The 19,887-nt window shown below is 41.1% G+C and overlaps 1 protein-coding gene and 1 pseudogene across 1 annotated transcript; one reads left to right on the forward strand and one right to left on the reverse strand.

Annotated features, from left to right (window-relative positions):
- The first annotated feature begins 109 nt into the window (after positions 1 to 109).
- Positions 110 to 19,679, forward strand: LOC131701673 (serine/threonine/tyrosine-interacting-like protein 1; annotated as a pseudogene).
- Positions 7,902 to 16,120, reverse strand: LOC117429332 (BTB/POZ domain-containing protein 17-like). The gene is made up of 2 exons (XM_034048705.3): positions 16,025 to 16,120; positions 7,902 to 10,065 (listed from the first exon to the last, which is right to left on the reverse strand). The coding sequence occupies exons 1-2, from the start codon at positions 16,025 to 16,027 to the stop codon at positions 8,722 to 8,724; spliced, it is 1,347 nt and encodes a 448-aa protein (XP_033904596.3). The 5' UTR covers positions 16,028 to 16,120; the 3' UTR covers positions 7,902 to 8,721.
- Positions 19,680 to 19,887: the final 208 nt, after the last annotated feature.

The raw sequence follows: 19,887 nt of genomic DNA on the forward strand, positions 1-19,887 counted from the left end.
GGGCCTTGGTGTAGGTACTCGCTTGGCAGTGCCTCCGGGACATATCAGTCAGTGTTTTTTTTAATGTCCTAATGGTGTTTATAAAGTCATGGTGGTGTTGTTTCAGCACTGCTGTAAAATGGCTGGCATGGTTTTATGTGAATCCACAGAACTCTACAATATCCTAAACCAGTGTACAGCGGTGTCGAGACTGTGAGTCCAATTACCTGTGTTTAATTGGTAAGTAAACACTGCTGTAGAGACACCTTTTGAGTAGGGTTTCCAGCTGTCCCTGTTTTCCCTGGATCGTCCCGGTTTTGAGGAAGGTGTCCCGGGAATTCAATATGCCTTCCCAGGACACAAAAGACCAGCACCATAAACTGAGCACAAGTTAGATCAATCAGGATACAATACTACTGCCATAGACACCCAATATGAATATTATCAATGTTTCCTATTGGATGAAGTTTTGTCAGATGCAATATACACTTATCTTTAGCTGTTTTCATTAACATTTAGAAAATATGCATACTTATTTTAATGTAATATTAACATTTAAAGGTGATTATTTTTTATAAAAGTACAGTGTCCCCACTTCCAGCTCTTATACTTTCTCATCAAAACAAATGTATTTTATGGAATAATTTTAAAACATTCTAATATATTGGTGATGTTATACAGGGATGGAAATAAGAACCTCATTGCTTAGCAGTATGATTATTATTATTTATTTCTTAGCAGACACCCTTATCCAGGGCCCACAGTCCTCATCTCATATTCACGCTCCATACAAACTACCATCCCACAGAGGAGGCTGTGTGGTCCAGTGGTTAAAGAAAAGAGCTTGTAACCAGGAGGTCCCCGGTTCAAATCCCACCTCAGCCACTGACTCATTGTGTGACACTTAACCTCCTTGTGCTCTGTCTTTCGGGTGAGACGTAATTGTAAGTGACTCTGCAGCCGATGCATAGTTCACACACCCTAGTCTCTGTAAGTTGCCTTGGATAAAGGCGTCTGCTAAATAAACAAAAAATAATAATACAGCGCCTACTGCTCTCTGCACTCCTAACTCCCCTCACCTCTGGGCTGAAAGTGCGGCCGCTAGACAATTTGGATTTTACAGCAGCAATTGTTTGCACTGCGTCTATCCTTATATCAGCCCCAATGTGTTTTAAAGTTTTATAAATAAAACCTATTTTGGAATCTGTGTAGTGTCATTGTAAATGGTTTATTTCTTTAAATATTTATTTTAAATCACTGTTTAAATCTTTGTGTCATTACTGTAACAAGCTGTCATTCCTGTAACTGTAATGTCATTACTGTAACAATAGTTATTTTAGTGAATAAAACTGCAGCAGCATTGGCAGGAGTGAAAGTTATATTAGCAATGGGTTAAGGGGCTCATATTTTTTTTAAAAAAAAATAAGAGTTTAGTATACTTTTAATCATTGCTAACATATTTTTAAATTAAAAATGTCAATACAAAACCTGATACAAGTGCCAAAACTAAGTTTAACTTAAATTTAGTCAATAAATATGAAAATCAAAGTTTATCTTTTGAAAAATGAAATCAATATTTTCACTAATGTGTAATGTTATAATTCCTAATCGATTTTATGTATATTCCTCTTTATACAACAGTTTTTAGTTGTGTTACGGTAATGACAGATTTAAGTGCTAAAACATTTTTTAACAAAAATATTTTTAAAAAGACATTAAAATTTTAGCTTGGCTGAGTTACTGACGTGCTCAAATTTGTTGGTACCCCTCCACAAAAAACGAAGAATGCACAATTTTCTCTGAAATAACTTGAAACTGACAAAAGTAATTGGCATCCACCATTGTTTATTCCATATTTAATAGAAATCAGACTTTGCTTTTGATTTTTTATTCAACATAATATTGTAAATAAGAAAACAAATGAAAATGGCATGGACAAAAATGATGGGACCGCTAACCTAATATTTTGTTGCACAACCTTTAGAGGCAATCACTGCAATCAAACGTTTTCTGTAGCTCTAATGAGACTTCTGCACCTGTTAACAGGTAGTTTGGCCCACTCTTCCTGAGCAAACTGCTCCAGCTGTCTCAGGTTTGATGGGTGCCTTCTCCAGACTGCAAGTTTCAGCTCTTTCCATAGATGTTCGATAGGATTCAGATCAGGGCTCATAGAAGGCCACTTCAGAATAGTCCAATGTTTTGTTCTTATCCATTCTTGGGTGCTTTTAGCTGTGTGTTTTGGGTCATTATCCTGTTGGAGGACCCATGACCTGCGACTGAGACAGAGCTTTCTGACACTGGGCAGTACGTTTCACTCCAGAATGCCTTGATAGTCTTGAGATTTAATTGTGCCCTGCACAGATTCAAGGCACCCTGTGCCAGGCGCAGCAAAGCAGCCCCAAAACATAACCGAGCCTCCTCCATGTTTCACTGTAGGTATGGTGTTCCTTTCTTTGAAAGCTTCATTTTTTCGTCTGTGAACATAGAGCTGATGTGACTTGCCAAAAAGCTCCAGTTTTGACTCATCTGTCCAAAGGACATTCTCCCAGAAGGATTGTGGCTTGTCAATATGCATTTTAGCAAATTCCAGTCTGGCTTTTTTATGTTTTTCTTTCAAAAGTGGAGTCCTCCTGGGTCTTCTTCCATGGAGCCCACTTTCGCTCAAAAAGCGACAGATGATGCGATCAGAAACTGACGTACCTTCACCTTGGAGTTCAGCTTGTATCTCTTTGGCAGTTATCCTTGGTTCTTTTTCTACCATTCGCACTATCCTTCTGTTCAATCTGGGGTCGATTTTCCTCTTGCGGCCGCGCCCAGGGAGGTTGGCTACAGTTCCATGGACCTTAAACTTCTTAATAATATTTGCAACTGTTGTCACAGGAACATCAAGCTGCTTGGAGATGGTCTTGTAGCCTTTACCTTTACCATGCTTGTCTATTATTTTCTTTCTGATCTCCTCAGACAACTCTCTCCTTTGCTTTCTCTGGTCCATGTTCAGTGTGGTGCACACAATGATACCAAACAGCACAGTGACTACTTTTCTCCATTTAAATAGGCTGAATGACTGATTAAAAGATTGGAGACATGTGTGATACTAATTAAAGAAATGAATTAGTTTGAAATATCACTATAATCCAATTATTTATTATATTTTCTAAGGGGTACCAACAAATGTGTCCAGGCCATTTTAGAATATCTTTGTAGAATAAGCAATAATTCATCTCTTTTCACAGCTTCTTTGCTTTATTCTATGACATACCAAAGGCATGCAAGTATACATGATAAAATAGCTTTTAATGTCATCACTTTTCAGGAGGAATGAAGCATTATTTCAATGAGCTGTAAGGGTACCAACAAATTTGAGCACATCTGTATGTCATATGCAGATAAGATTTTTTTCTTATTTCATTTTGTTTGTTTCACTAAAAAAATATCACATCAATTTCTCAATTTTTCAGAACCCCAATTTGCCCCCTTTCTGTAGAATGACCAATTTATGTATATATGAGTGTATACGCATTTTTTTGAAGTAACATTCACGTTACAATGGGCCACAGGTTACGTTAACACAAATATTTTGCTAATCTAAACCAGTTGGGAATTAACCCTATTCAGATTAGTACTGATTGTAATCTGTGTCATAATAAAATGCCTTGTCTGGTCATTGCTCTATGATTTAATACTCCCCTATAGGTCTATATTTAATTAATAAATAAACACAATTATTATGTTATTTAAGTATGGTTTCTATAGCTGCTATCAGTATGCATTTAATCATGACAGTTAAAATGATATGTAGAAAAGTCGATTTAAATGCAAAATGTTCAAATTTTGGTTAACAATACAATACAATACAATACAATTCAATTCACATCTCTATAGCGCCTTTCATTACAAGGATCCCAAAGTGCTATGTGCACACACACACACACACACACCAATGAACAATTAAACAGTTTAATACAGAATTAATAAATACATAAAACAATTTTGTTTTAATTGAAAAATTTGAAAAACTAAAACTAAAATTGGAATTAAAAAAAGAAAATTCAGTTTTGAGTGCAAAGCAGAAAAAGGAAAGCTAAGATAAAAAGCTGTTGTTTGTGTAGTTTTGGTTTCAAATGAAACAGTCAAAGGACATGAATTGCTTTCTTTTTCAGATGCACGTCCAAAAGAAGACTATGATGAGAGTCACATCATTTCAGCGAAGCGATCTGTAAAGGCAAGTTGTGCTGTTTCCTGCACAGCAGCGAAGGTCAGGACGTGCAAGTGTAACCACAGGGTTGATTTGATCAGCCTGGTGAAGCCTCTTGAATTTCATCAATGTTAGTGGTGCTCCTGCGATAACCATGTTCAATCCAGTGTGATTCCCCAGTGCACTAAAGGGAAACAATAAAATCCAGCTGTGGCTTATCCTGGCAGGATACAAGTTAATCAAATTTCACGAAAATAATACACATTAAAAAGCAGATATGACTCAAAGTGGCCTACACATTTTTGCTCCCTCATCATTTCACAAATTCACAGCCATGGCAACAGTAAATGCCCTATAGTTTACTATTTTTAGTATTTCAAAGTATTTTTGATGTGTAAGACAGAGAGTGAAATGTCAAGGGATTACTCTTCTAGACCAAATAGTTTAGTTACACTGACGTTTTCTGAGTGTTGAATTATGGATGACTTGGGAATTTGAACAATGTTGGGATTTTTCTTCCCCATAGAACGGTAAAGGTGAATTCCTGCCACCTGTCTCTGCTGAGCTGGAGTGTATGAAGTACTGCATTGTGTATGATGGGAATACAGTCTCTTTAGAGGAGAATGGTGAGTATAGGTCACTCATACAATCTGTTAACAGAATTTAACAAATAAAAACAGCACAGTACAGTACCAAATATGTAGATCTACACCAAGCTTAAACTGTACTCTGAACTGCAAATATAAATGATTTATTTCCGAACAGCAATACAGATCTTTGTGCCAATTCAAATGTCTCATCGTTTACATATATGTAGTTTAAATGCATAATTTGCAATGTGTCCCTCGCTTTGTTCATTGCATGTGTTTGGATGTAACACTTTTAAAAGAAATTACAATACAAAAGGTATGTTTGAAAATGAGTCAGTTGTAAATAATGAATAGCTGGTTTTCAGTTGCATTCAGCAGATAACTCTGTGGGTTTGTTAAGGTCCTGCTTTCCAGTGTGCGCAAGTCCTGCAGGAGGCCAGCAGACACCCGATTCGTATTCTAAATGGTGGTTACGAGGCCTTCTCAGCCCATTATCCATTCTTCAGGACACAGAAGATACTGTATATGCCTCAGGTAAAAATCTCATTGTGTTACATTCAGTTCTTCTGAAAGGTGAGGGGCAATGGCACTGTTGCCTTCACCTGTCAATTAGCATACACACATTCCTCTTCAAGGGACCATAAAGAGATCCTTCACACTTTACCCACTGGGAGTGGAGTCCACGTTACCCGGTGCTGTGAATCAAAACTCCTTTCAATATTACATATAAAAACTGTCATTTCCCCACTGGAATTGTAGTATGTTCCAGGTTCTGGCGCTTTGTGATCACAGTTCTGTTTTGTGTGGTTTGGTCCCGGGCTATGTTGAGGAGGGACATTTGTTCTTAATTTTCTCTGAAAAATGTTTTTGTGCAATGGTGACGGCCAAGACTGGAACCACATTGCAGAAAGAAACATGCAATTACTGTGAATCAAGGGAAAATATTCAGTACCATGTAGAAACAGTAAATATAATAAAAGACTAAAAAAATAATAAACTGAGCTGCCCTAAAATGGTGGTCTAAGACGTTTATTTTATAGTTTTATGTTTTATATAATTTTGTAAGATGTGGGATCCAGATACATTTCACAGACCTAAGCAATACAACAAGTACAGTTGTAAATACAAACTCAGAAACATGATCCCCATGACCTACATCCACTGTATGCACATGTAAAAATTTACATTTGACATACAGACAGATAGACCCTGGACTCTTAATAACTTTTATCCTTGTCAACTTTGAATTGAATAAGCGCCTCTCTAGATATATATTAATGTAAGTTTTGTACATAAGCCTGGAGAATCTTTTTTTTTTTGCTCCCAGCTTTCATTTGAATATGAACTGCAGTGTTTGATTCTCACAGAGCTTGTCTTATTGTGTAGGAGTTGGAAGATCTGCACCCTTACCCAGTGGAGATCCTGCCCGGTCTGTTATACCTGGGGACCTGCAGACAAGCCTGCGATTGGCAAATTCAAAAAGACCTCAAAATCAAAGCACATGTGAATGTCTCCAAGGAAGCTGTGGACGTGTGAGTAAAGTCTTACTGGAGTTTAATGGACAGGGTTGGGTAACAATTCTTATTAGTCATTCAAGTACACCATAGTAAAGAGGTTACTACCTTTTCATTCAGATCAAAACATACATACGTTATATTTATATATACATGCATCTTTGATATAATGTAAATATACACTGCCTTGCCCAATTGGATTTAGCATTGCCCTGGCCACCCAATTCCAATCCCATTCCGCACCTTGTGGAGTCTCTGCCACATTGTGTCAAGGCTGTGATCAGGGGAACCGTGAGCTCAGGATTATATTAGATACAGGTGCTAAAGTGTCCAGACCGTCTAGATTAAACATAGTGATACAAAATGCACTTATTACCTATGGAGCTTTTTAGATTCAAGGTTATCTTAAAGGGTACATAAGGACCTTTTTATTTTATTGTGCTACATCTTCCCATGTGTTGCTACAACTGTTTATGTAAGGTGTGTGTATTGTTTTAATTTAAATTTTTTCTTTTACATTTTGACCACTTTTTTAAACTTTTAAATTGCATTCCCTGCCTCAAGATGGCTTCACATGTACCCACATGGACCTCTCAGAACTACATTTCCCATCCTTCTCCTGCTCACAAGTAAATCCATCTCAGTTACATGTGAAGCCATCTTGAGGCAGGGAATGCAATTTAAAAGTTAAAAAAAGTTAAAAAAAAAAAAAATTAAAACAATACACACACCTTATGTAAACAGTTGTAGCAACACATGGGAACATGTAACACAAAAAGTTCATTTCTAAAGCACCAAATAAGTTGTTGCTTCACGTAATGAACAATGTTTATTAAGTGGTGGTTTTTCCTCCCTGTCATTTACAGTTATTTTCTTATCTTCTGCTTTGTGATTTAAAGTGGTTGTACAAAATAATTGAAACACCGGCTAAACCATTATTAATATGGTGAGGCGTGGAACATGTTGAGGGTGTTGTGGAGGGATGAGTGACCGTTCCTCTAATCCACGTGGAGAAGATGGAGTGTAAATCTGCAGCAAATTCTCTCAGAACAATCATGACTTTTGAGACATGAAACATAAGCCTGGGATACAGGAGCTGCTTTTCAGTTCTGGTTACCTGCCAAAGACATGTAGACTTGATCAGCCCAATTGTCTTTATATTAGTAAACTACAGCACCATCTAGTGCACAGCTGGTGTATTGCCAACAAAAACAGAAACCTGATCCAATGTGGTGCTGGCACTTCCTTCTATAAAGACTTGGGCTGATCTAGTCTTGGCTACATGTAATTACAGCTGGCAACTAGAATTGAGAGCAGCGCGTTAAAGAGACAGTATCATAATTAAACCTCCATACTTTTCTAAACACCTTATTTTCTCTACAGATGTGTCTATGTTTAAAAATGTAAGAGCAGGCAGAGTGTAATTTCACAGTCATTACCACCTTACCGAAATATAACTGGCTTCAGATGTCATAATAGTTTCCACTTATGGCTGTATTTAATACCGTTTGTCGTCACTCTTTGTGGCTCTAGGTTTTGTTGCTCCAGTATTAAGTTGTTATATATTTTTTTCTATATCTGCCTTTACTAGGCTTTGAACTTGCTATGAGCTTGCCTGGGGAATCCTAACTGAACACACTTCCTCATTCCATGCCAATGTCTGTCTTTAAAAACATAGGAGGGAAGAGTAAGGGGAGTGTAAAAGAGGCATTCAAATGAGATTTGAATGGACGCTTTGCTAATGCTTGTAGGTGTTGATCCAGCACGGGGCGAGTCCTTTGTTACATACTGAGTTTGATCTCTCTGCCAATGACAACACAACTGATCTGCAAGGACGGCCCTGTCTGCAGGACTAACCAATGGAAATTTGATCATGTATGTCAGCCGGCCAATGGATTTCTAGTTTTGCTCAACATATGAAATGATTGGACTCCTTAGCAGAAACGGATTTTACCAGCCTCTGTTAGTATTCCTACAGATTACAGAACTATCCAAAGGAAATTTGACAAGGGGAATTTGAAAAAGGTGTGTGTACAGAAAGCGTGATTACAGAATTGTTTTTAGTCCTTTTTACTAAATACAGTAAGCCATGCCTTATTACCTTAATAAGAAATCAAATACAACATTGTAATGTGGAGTTCACAAGATAAATGAGCTCAGGATCAAGATCACTAGATCCATTGAAAGATCACAATGCTCATTACATCACTTGTTTCAATCAGAGCACCAGCACTGTTGCAGGAGACAGAGAGCATGATCTAGATACATGACAATCTGAAATTCTCACACGATTCAAGTTGGCAAAGGCTTTTACTTCTATATTTGATAAGGTTACTCCGTGGATTCTGCAAGGGGAGCTGTCCAGTATTTGAATCCGGGTGCCACACTGATTGGAAAGCTCAGTCCTTGAATATCTTCTGCTTTGCTTCGCTGCTCCCTCTTCTTATTTCCAAACAGTGCTCCCAATCAGATGGAGCTTCATCGTGTCGTTACTGACATAGTCCTCTCGTTCAGACTCTGGGATCAGATCATGAATCCTGGCTTCCACCGAGTGAAGGACATTGATGGATCGAATGTCAGACACAAACCATCCATCATTGTTGGGTTTCATCAGGAGCACAGTGAGTCTGTGTTCGTGGTTCGACTGGCTTGGGGTGCAGTTGTCTACTGTGCATTGGAATGCAGTATTGTTGTCATCTTTCACAACCTGCTCTTGATATACCATTTCAGTATGTTGAAAAGTTTGCACTTGATATCCAAAATGCCTATAATTAGCATGTTGATTAGGTATTTGTGTTTCCACTGTAATCCTTTCACCTTTAGGATAGAAAGTAATGGACCAAGTAGACTGTGCTTGGAACATCTTGCTTGTAAATGACATCTGATGCTGTATTTTTTCCATGTACATATAATTTTGGATTTCCAGTGGACTCCCATAGTCCTTGGATGTATAGAGTCTCATAGAAAATGCAGGGGAGGTGATGTCATGACTCTGTTTGAGGGTCTCTACAGAAACAGAGTTGGCTTGGTATGCTATTATACCTTTTGCAAGTATAAATGAGCAAACCGCCTGATCCATTGTGCCTGAAGCCTGAAACTTAAAGAATTCTTCAGGCGGGATCAAAGGATATCTAATGTATTGCAGCACCTCTTCAATTCGGGTGGGCTGATGACCAAGCCAGTTGACAACAGCTTCCAACAGGGAGAGTTCACTCTCAACAACCAGATCAGATCTTTGGAGGAGAGCAAGGAGGTGCTCCCGGTCAATTGTGCTCCAGTCGGGAGACTGGATAATCGTGTTCATGTTCCATGCTATGAATTTATCACAATCTTCCTCAAGCTTTTTGAGGTTGGCCAGCTTGCTATATTTCCTCCATGAGATTGCTCGGTTAAATTCTCCGGGTGCAGCCACCTTCTTCAGCATGAACTGCTCACAGCTCTGCTTCAAGTTAGAGACATGGTACTTATCTGCTAGGCAGTGTACTGGGAAGGCATTGCGAGTGTCGATGGTGATGCTCCCAGTGTAGAAGTACTTCAGGAAGTCCTCAAAGTGAGGGAGGCACTGGTCATCTTCTACAAGGTTGATAGTTTTCTGTTTGGAGTCCGCCCAGCGTTCACTGGACAGCATGGTGCTGAAGACAGTGCTCTGGGAGATTAAGAGAAGCTTGTGTGCATTGACCCTGAGACTGCCATTCACAACGATCTCAACGTCACTGAATTCTGCTTTGTTGTACAGATTGGAAAGAATCTCAATCACTTGCTGTTGGTGATTCAGTGTCTCGGACACCTTGAAAAAAAAAGAAAAAAAAGAAGTAAAATTTATTTCATAATATAGAAATCAGGATCACTTATTTCCGTATACTATCGGATGTGTGAATAAGCCTGTCTGTTTATACATCGCTGAATCTGCCGAATCCGAAACATTTTTAACAGTTAGTCCTGTGTTTGCTCTCATGCTTTGTGCTCGCTTTGGGAGCGCCAACATGTTTATGAATATATACAGGGTTAGAAACGCCCGCTCGCCCGAGGCAAATTAAATCTGATGAGGACTAGTTGATGTCTGTGTCTCAGTAGTCCTCTGGGCGACTACTTAAAACACATGTACACATAAACTCTCACGTTCAGTCTTAAAAAAATGCAGGTAAATCAATTTTCTAACGGGGTGTAGCAGTGGTGAATAAGCATTCACAAATACAGTCACTCCAGACTGAAACCTCCCTTCATCTCCCCTGCAATGCCAACCCCACTTAATGACATTTTACATTTGTGTTCGCCCTCTGCGCGGGATGGAAAGTTTAACGTTTGAATTTACTGAAACACGCTGCATCTTTTGAAGCAAGTATAAAGTCATTTTACAGTAATGTGTTGATTTATACCAGGTTACGACCCTGACTGAAGATGTCATTAGCAAAGGGGGCCGGTTGTACTAACAAGGTCAAACAATAGGTCACGTTTTACTAAACATTTTAAAACTAATAAACAAACAATTACCACAATGAACATTATCGTAGTATGTTTCTTAAAACATAATAACACAATATATTCATAATAAAGTTGAGCTCTTATCTATAAACAGTAGCACATTTAAAGCTTGGGACTCACTGTCTGTAGCTTGGTGTTGTTTACATTGTCGTCAGCATATTTTAAGTGATTGGAAGTTGAAATTACTTTTCTTATACCAATACAGTACTGGTGAGCGATAATCAGTTTGTTTGAAAACCACGCTTTAATCACTGATAATAGGTGCATAGGCGGTGATTCTGTGAGTGCCCTGGGCTCAAGCACCAATGGGAGAAAATAAGGTCCCGCACAGTGCAAATAAATCACCTGTTCTGTCAATCTATAGTGTGGATGCTTCACAAGCAGAACTGTTATTGCAGCGTTTAAAAATATAAAATCCATTTATACAAAGTCTCCCAGCTTTCTTGAAGAGATCTGCCTTTCCCTCGTTTTTCTTTTGTATTTGTTATGCTCTCATTAGTATCTAAACCTAGTAGACACAGCCTCCGTCAGTTCTGACAGATTCTACTGTACTCCCACTGCTAATTTCATCTCGAGGGCTACAGTGAAACATACTGTCTTTGAATTGAGACTTTAGTGAAGACCGTGTGTGTACGTGAGTACATTAATTATTGTAGATAGTAATTCATAGCCAGCCAGAATATTTTTAGCAACACATCTAATGTACAATAAAATAAACATTTTATAAACATTTTATCGGTGACAATAATCGGTCATCGGTGTCAATTCCAGGTGGAGCTTCATGGTCAGCAAGGTGACTCAGCTGAGAGAATGTTTCTCCTCTGTCATCCTGTCTGGTGCTGTGTGGCAATGTGCCCCGTCCCTGTGTGCATTTGTGTGTATGTTGCGTGTGTTAATGTTGGTGTATAGTCATTGGTACACGGGATATAAACGGGTCTGTGTTTCACGTGTATTTAAAAAGTGTATATTTGTATTTAGGCACGGGATTGCACATCACGCACGTGCATTTAAAATATAATATGTGAACACGGGTTTCACGTAATGAATTCACGTGCTGGGATTCAAGTGAATAATTAATTAGTAATTGAATCCCAGCACAACAGTATATATAGATGCACGTTTAGTCACTCGTGGTGTCCTGCGTGGGATCTACAGCGCCTCCAGGACTCAGGCCAGAGCAGGAACAGCATTCTTGGATTAAAAAAAAAAAAAAAAAAAAAAAAAGGAAAAATGGCAGAAGACGCGATCAAAGTGCGGGACTGGATGCTGGAAAATGCTGGGCTGGAGGCCCAGTCTATCCCAGTAGTCGTCCAGTTCCTGGAGTTTATGGATAGGGAGCGATGGGAGGCATATGCGAGGGAACAGACCGTAAGCACCTGGGAGGAAGGTGTGGGGTTGGTCCTCAGCTACCTGGAGGCAGTTATAAGTGGAACAGCAGCCCAGGTAGCAGTCCCACCAGCAGAGGAAGAATGCCTGCTGTCCCCGTCTCCACCAGCAGAGGAAGAATTCCTGCTGGTTTTGCCTCCACAGCCCAAGCGGGAGGAGCTTGAGTGTCCACAGCCCAAGCGGGAGGAGCCCGAATGTCCTACGCCTGAGTGGGAGGAGCCCGAACGTCCTACGCCTGAGTGGGAGGAGCCCGAACGTCCTACGCCTGAGTGGGAGGAGCCCGAACGTCCTACGCCTGAGTGGGAGGAGCCCGAACGTCCTACGCCTGAGTGGGAGGAGCCCGAACGTCCACAGCCCAAAAGGGAGGAGTCGGTGCGTCCACAGCCCAACGGGGAGGAGTCGGTGCGTCCACAGCCCAACAGGGAGGAGTCGGTGCGTCCACAGCCCAACAGGGAGGAGTCGGGGCGTCCACAGCCCAAAAGGGAGGAGTCGGTGCGTCCACAGCCCGAAGAGAGGGAAGACGGGGCTTCCACAGCCCTAGGACCCAAGCTGCCAGCAGAGGGTGAATACCTGCTGGTCCCACCTCCACCAGCAGAGGGTGAATGCCTGCTGGTTCCACCTCCACCGCAGTGGGAGGACTGCTTGCCCCTCCCACCTCCACCAGCAGAGGGTGAATACCTGCTGGTTCCACCTTCACCACAGTGGGAGGACTGCTTGCCCCTCCCACCTCCACCAGCAGAGGGTGAATACCTGCTGGTTCCACCTCCACCAGGAGCAGAGGAGCTGGAGCTGCCTCTGCCTCCACCACCGCCAGGAGCAGAGGAGCTGCCTCTGCCTCCACCACCTCCAGGAGCAGAGGAGCAGGAGCTGCCTCTGCCTCCGCCACCACCACCGCAAGGAGCAGAGGAGCAGGAGCTGCCTCTGCCTCCGCCACCACCACCGGAAGGAGCAGAGGAGCAGGAGCTGCCTCTGCCACTTCCAGGAGCAGAGGAGCAGGAGCTGCCTCTGCCTCCACCACCGCCAGAAGCAGAACAGCAGGAGCTGTCTCTGCTTCCCGTACTTCCACCACGGGGAGTACGGTGGCCGGAGCCCCAGAAAGGGGAGCTGTCGGCCACGAAGAAGGGGGAGGAGGTCTGGAGACCACCAACCCCAGCAGCAGTTTCGCTGCCGGAGATCGTGGGGGAGGTCCGGAGACCTGCTCCCACTGCAGCAGTTTCGCTGCCGGAGATCGTGGGGGAGGTCCGGAGACCTGCTCCCACTGCAGCAGTTTCGCTGCCGGAGATCGTGGGGGAGGTCCGGAGACCTGCTCCCACTGCAGCACTTGTGCTGCAGAAGAGACTGTGGCCGGAGCCCCGGAAGAGGGAGCTGCCGGCTACGAAGAAGAGGGGAGGTCAGGAGACCATCCCCCAAGCAGCCTTTCCGCTGCCAGGACTGCCCCTGCTGAAGGAGTCAGTCTGGGAGCTGTCAGCACGTCTGCTGACAGCATGGCCAGTAGCAGCCTGGCTACTGGCAACATTGCCACCTGTGGGCCCCTGGAAGCCTCCCTTCCCAGCCCGAGACTTTGTCCTGGACTGCTGGATTTTTAAGGGGGGAGGTGGCCGTTGAGGCCATGTGTGCTGCGCACAAGGGGGGGTATATGTGGCAATGTGCCCCGTCCCTGTGTGCATTTGTGTGTATGTTGCGTGTGTTAATGTTGGTGTATAGTCATTGGTACACGGGATATAAACGGGTCTGTGTTTCACGTGTATTTAAAAAGTGTATATTTGTATTTAGGCACGGGATTGCACATCACGCACATGCATTTAAAATATAATATGTGAACACGGGTTTCACGTAATAAATTCACGTGCTGGGATTCAAGTGAATAATTAATTAGTAATTGAATCCCAGCACAACAGTATATATAGATGCACGTTTAGTCACTCGTGGTTGGTGTTCGGTGAGTGGAGAACGGGATTGGAGCGGAGGTAAATGTTAAGAAGAAGAATAATAAGAAGAAGAAGAAGTAGTAGTAGTAGTAGTAGTAATCTGCTCACCGTGTTGTGTTCGTCTGTCCGTTTACTGTATAGTCCGTTTTGTTTGTCTTTTTATTTTGGCGTGTAGTGCCGTGTCCCGTGTTTTTGTCTGTTAAACCCTTTTATTTTCTGTGCTGTTTTATTAAATGCTGAGCGAAACCATTCGCTCAGCTCCACCAAACTCCAAGTCTCTGTCGTTTGTGTTCCTGTTTCTGGTCTGACGCCACCCACTCCGGCCGTCTTTGTGACATGCTGTCAGTGTCAGTTTCTCAGCACACAGTACAGTTAGTCACTCAGTAACTTGGTGCAAACAGGTGATTGATCAATCTGTATGAGCGTTTATGTAGGTGCTTTGTTAAAAAAAATGTTTATCTTTTTTTTTAGGGACCCCAACTTTTGTTGTTGATTCCAACTTAGGCACTTCACATAAGGACTAGCAAGTTTACATCAGGACTAGCAAGTTTCAAAAGGTACAAGCACAATATTGTTAGTTTCTAACCCTGATATATGACAATTCCTAGGGGCATGTTACCCTGATAACAGCAAATGTGAACTTTTAGTGTAGATAAAAATAACATGAATGTTTTTCTTTCAGATACCCATCATGAAACCTGTTAATTGGGCAACAGTTTCAGAAGCTTTGACACTTCTGGTATCTTTGCTTTTGATCAGGTGCATTAGACAGTGCCTGACTGAGTACCCAATACCATTTAATTTGTAGTTCCCCATGAAAATCCCAGTTTCTGAAAGAATAGTGTAGATACACATTTGTTTGAACTTAAAAAAGAATACAGCAAAGTTTGCTTTACTGACACATTACCCATCACATTTGGGAACCTGGCAGCTGGTTTAGTTTGCTTCCAGTGATTGCATTGAGCGGCACGATTTCTTTAAAATGTCTTCAGTGAAAAAGACACCAGCTGCATCAAAGATGGGAAATATTTCTGCTAAAGATCACTCTGTGCAGTACAAGAAGGGGAGATGTCACGTGTCTGGTGATATTCTTATTATTATTCATATACACTGGGAACATTTAAAAAAGTGACTAGAGACAAGCTTTGATGGGCTGAACCATCTCTACTCGTTCACAAACTTCTTATGTTCTAACTAAATAAAAATAGTTGATTTTTAATTTTAATTGAAAATGATGTGCACTAGGACCCAGGGTAATACCCGAGGCACCAAGCTACCAAACTGGACTGAGCTGAGCATGACATATTTCCTTGCTGTTGCATATTCATTTGTTCAGTGTATGTGCACCTGTATGTATAACTTTTTTTTTTTTTTTTTAGTAGTCCCTCTACTGTTTTCCTGCTTTTATTTTTAAATACAGAGGACCCCCACCCCCACATGAAGAGGTGCATCGCCAAGGCGGTGCTCGGGTAATCGAATTATCACAGTGACATTTTTTACATGACTTTCCCAATCAAGAAACCTCCTAAAAAGATATAATTAAATGCCTTTTCCTGTGTGTATATACCTACAGCACTGCACTGCACTGTTCTATAGGTACTAGAGGCCGAGGGCTGGGCAGAAGAGTACAGCACACAACAATACTTTTGATTTTATACTGCAAGATATTTCTTATCCAGCAGTACAACTCTGAAAAGCCACATCATTACTGTCTTTAAGGGCGCGGACACTGCACCATCATTTAGTTTTAAAAAGAATGTGGCAAGAAGTTGTAAAACTGAAGGGAAAAGTCTTGGTAAACGCAGGCTGGTTGACTGATACCAAGCACAGCAGGGTGTACAAACTGTAGCCCTCCTGACACCTCATACAATTACTGTATTACAAAACTACAGTTTATATTCCAAATAAAATAAACACTGAATTGTTAGTGTTAAAAACAAGCCTACTCACCATGGTGAAGAGTTTTTATTGCAATCTAATGTTGAGTGAGAATGTGAGCCAAGGTGTAGTGCTCGCAGTGAGGACCCACTGCAGATGCAGATCCTGTTAAACTACTTTCAGTTTCATTTCTACTCAGACGAAAGCAAGTGCTCCACTTGCTTTCGTCTGAGTAGAAATGAAACTACTGTCACCTCAAATCAACCAGTGTATGGATCTCCTCCTCCTAGTGGTGGAGAGTTATTAAGAGCAAGCTCGGCAGGAGTAAAACGTGCATCTATATATACTGTTGTGCCTGGATTCAATTACTAATTAATTATTCACTTGAATCCCAGCACGTGAATTAATTATGTGCAACCTCGTGCTCACATATTATATACTTTAAATGCACGTGAAGTGATGTGCAATCCCGTGCCTAAATACAATTATACATTTTAAAACACACGTGAAACACAGACCTGTTTATATCCCATGTACCAATGCCTATACACCAACATTAACACACCACACGCAACATACAACATAAAACACAAGAATACACACAGGGGCGGGGCACATTGCCACAGATACCTAAATAAAGTTTTGAGTCAACACAAACAATTTTTTTCGTCTGTTGTATCTTTAGCAGCCGCATCTATCCCAGATATAGTAAATAGATTTGGTTAGTGTTGACGGTCAGGAGTTTGACGATGATTTCATTGTGAAGCAGCTTCTCTAGTTAGCTGATATCTCGTCCGCCAAGCATGCCATTCACTGCTAATGAAAAAGAATGGTTTGGTAATATGCTTGCAGAATATCTAAAATAATAACATGCTGTTTTCATTGCATTCATCAGCTGCATAGATTAACCATTCAGAATGATTAGACAATAAACAAGTAAGTACAAACTAAAGCCCCTTTCACATTGGCATGATCTACCCGGGTCAGGACCCGCTGTCATGTGGGTCAGGTACTCGATTTCACACTGCTTTTGATAAAGCAGGGTCGTCCTGGGTGACAGATGCAAGTGCATCAATGCCCCGGAAGCAGCTTGTTACTGATATTTCCATCCATGCTTCTGCGGATTGAACCGTCGGCCAAAATGTTGATCAGAGCAAATGTTTCTACATCCCTGCTGCAGTCTGGCTCATGCTGTGTCTCAATCGTGCAGGCGTGGCTGTTTGTTATTGTGTCAGCTCACGATGGCCGTCAAGCATTTTGTCTCGCTTGTTAAGCCGGGTTTCACACTACACAGGATTGTGACCCGGGTAGCCAGGACCTGGGTAGCAGTGCCAGTGTGAAAGGGGCTTAAGTTACTGTTTTGGTATCCCTTTAGTGTCTTGGCAAGTTGTATTTAAAGCAGTTGAATATGATAGCAACCAACTTGCTCCTGAAGTGGCACCCAATAACTAGATTGACCAATTTTTATTAGCCTATTAGCCATTGGCTCCCAAGGCAAAGAGTTTGTCTGGAGCCCTGCATCTGGATAGACACTTCTACACAGTCCTGCCAGAGCCCAGCATCTGGATAGATACACACGTCCTGCCAGAGCCCTGCATCTGAAAAGACATTTCTACACAGTCCTGCCAGAGCCCTGCATCTGGATAGACTTCTACACACCCTCTGCCAGGCATCTCCAAATTACTTTGCTATGTTCATTTTTAGAGAATTGAGTTGTGCAAGCTTTTTCCTGCTGCTAACTGAACTTGCAATTTCAAAGTTGCCTAACTAAACCCTTTTTATTGCTTCCTGATCACCAGCTGATCCTTCATGTAGAAGCCATGCTTTCAGGTATTGTTGCACTTTCTTGATCATTTCACCCGAAGGCTGAAATTGTCCCCACCCCTTCAAGGTGTTCTGTCCTCTCAGTAACCAATCAGCTGCTTCCCCTAGTGACTGGTATGCTTCCAGGCAGTAAAATGCTTTGACCCATGAGACAGTGCTGAGGTGAAATGATTTATGAAGTGCGTTTAACTGTGGAATCGTCCTGGATTGCAGCAACCCTAGTTATTAACATTAACACACCACACGCATGTTATTTGCTTACGATTGTAAGTCGCCCTGGATAAGGGCGTCTGCTAAGAAATAAATAATAATAATATTAAGATTACCCCTAAAAAGAGGAGGTTGATTCAACCCGGAGGTATACCTTGGTACTGTGAAATACTCTTATGAATCCAGATGGTGCTTCTCCAGGTATAGGCTGATTAAATCAACCTATAGGTATCAAACAATAAAAATAATAACATATTCTTTTTTTTCTCAACCAGATTAAAAGGTGGTCAAGCTTTACACATTCCAGTTTCAGACTTGTTCAATTCAGACCTCTATCCCTATTTTAAAGAAATCTACAATTTTCTTGGTAAGTAAATGCTGTGTGGAAATAGAGATGGTTAATAGATAATAAAGACACGACCCAAACACTGCATTGCAGAAATCCGGTATATTGCATTGCTGTTGAACTTGGAAACACTTTACTGATCTTAACTGTTTTTCATTTTTACTGTTCGTTTTTTGGCAGATGTACAAAGGAATCCTGAAATAATAGAAGCTTATTAATCACTTTGATCTGCACCTGTCTTCTGCATGTTTCCAATACACAGGTTCCAGTTCTGGTCTTCTCAAGTCTGGGTATAAGTCGCAGCAGCACTGTGATAATGGCTTTCCTTATTCTTCGTCATGCACACACCCTGCAGGTAAATGGAAAGCTCTAATTACTGCTCTCTTAGTTAAGCTGGGTGACAAACCTGCATGCTTTCTGTGCCTCTGCTGCATTAACACTGCAGGGTTAAATGAAACGATTTCAAATGAAATGATTGAATGATCAGCAGATGCAGAGCTTGATCTAATGCTCCAATTCTTGATCTAATGCTCCAATTCTTGATCTAATGCTCTAATTCTTGATCGAATGCTCTAATTCTTGATCTAATTATCTAATTCTTGAAGTAATTCTCTAAATGCAGTTGTTAAATTTCTGGTTTCTTTTCCACACATTGCACATGTTATATAAACAGAGTACACCCTTAACTTTGTGCTGGGTTTATTTCACCTATGAGAATCGCCTTTGTGGGCTCTTTATTTCATAGGTTACTTGCAGACTGAGTCTAGGTATTTCGTGTCAGAATATTTCATTATCCTTAAGACATTTGTAGTACATTATAACTTAAGGAGTGGTTCATATATTTATGCATAAGATAGAAGCATTGCTCCCACTGTACTCTGAATCTGAATGCTAATCTTTACTTGGACGCAGATGAAGCAGCTTGTGTTTGATCGTTATCGAAGACTGCTATATGAACAGGATTGCATTGTATTGTTAACAGAATGATGTGGCGTGATCTTAGGTAAAGTGAACAGTTAAATATACCCATTGGTTGTTTCAGGGCGCTTGGAAGCATGTTCTGAAATGCAAAACTAACATGAGGCCACAGCGTGGATTTGTGAGGCAGCTCTCCAAGTGGGAAGAGCAAGTGCACAGGAAGACCATAACAGATATTTCAGACCCACACTTTTGAGTGGAACAGTGGGGATGATTTCCATCAAGCAGCCTGGGCAGAACAGTGCAGGCATTGCACAGGCACATAGAGCACTGCGTAATTTAGATTGGGTATTACTGTGTTCCTAAGAAAAAGTGTGTAATATGTATGTCTGAAATAAAATGCTCTGTACCAATGGAGCTGATAACACACTGTTTCTTTTTTGTGTGCTGTTTTTGTTTGTTTGCCTTTATTGTAAAGTCAGAAATGAAGTGTAGTATGTGCGTGTGAGACAAGAGTATGTGATGTATATTTATCATTAAAGGAAATCCTCGTTGTTGCCTTATGCCTATTCTATACTGTAGGTTAATACATTTTTTAAAATAATGTATGTCACTTGGGTATTTTTATTTATTTTTT

The sequence above is a fragment of the Acipenser ruthenus genome, chromosome 26 (genome assembly GCF_902713425.1).
Source record: "Acipenser ruthenus chromosome 26, fAciRut3.2 maternal haplotype, whole genome shotgun sequence".
Classification (NCBI taxonomy): Eukaryota; Metazoa; Chordata; class Actinopteri; order Acipenseriformes; family Acipenseridae; genus Acipenser; species Acipenser ruthenus.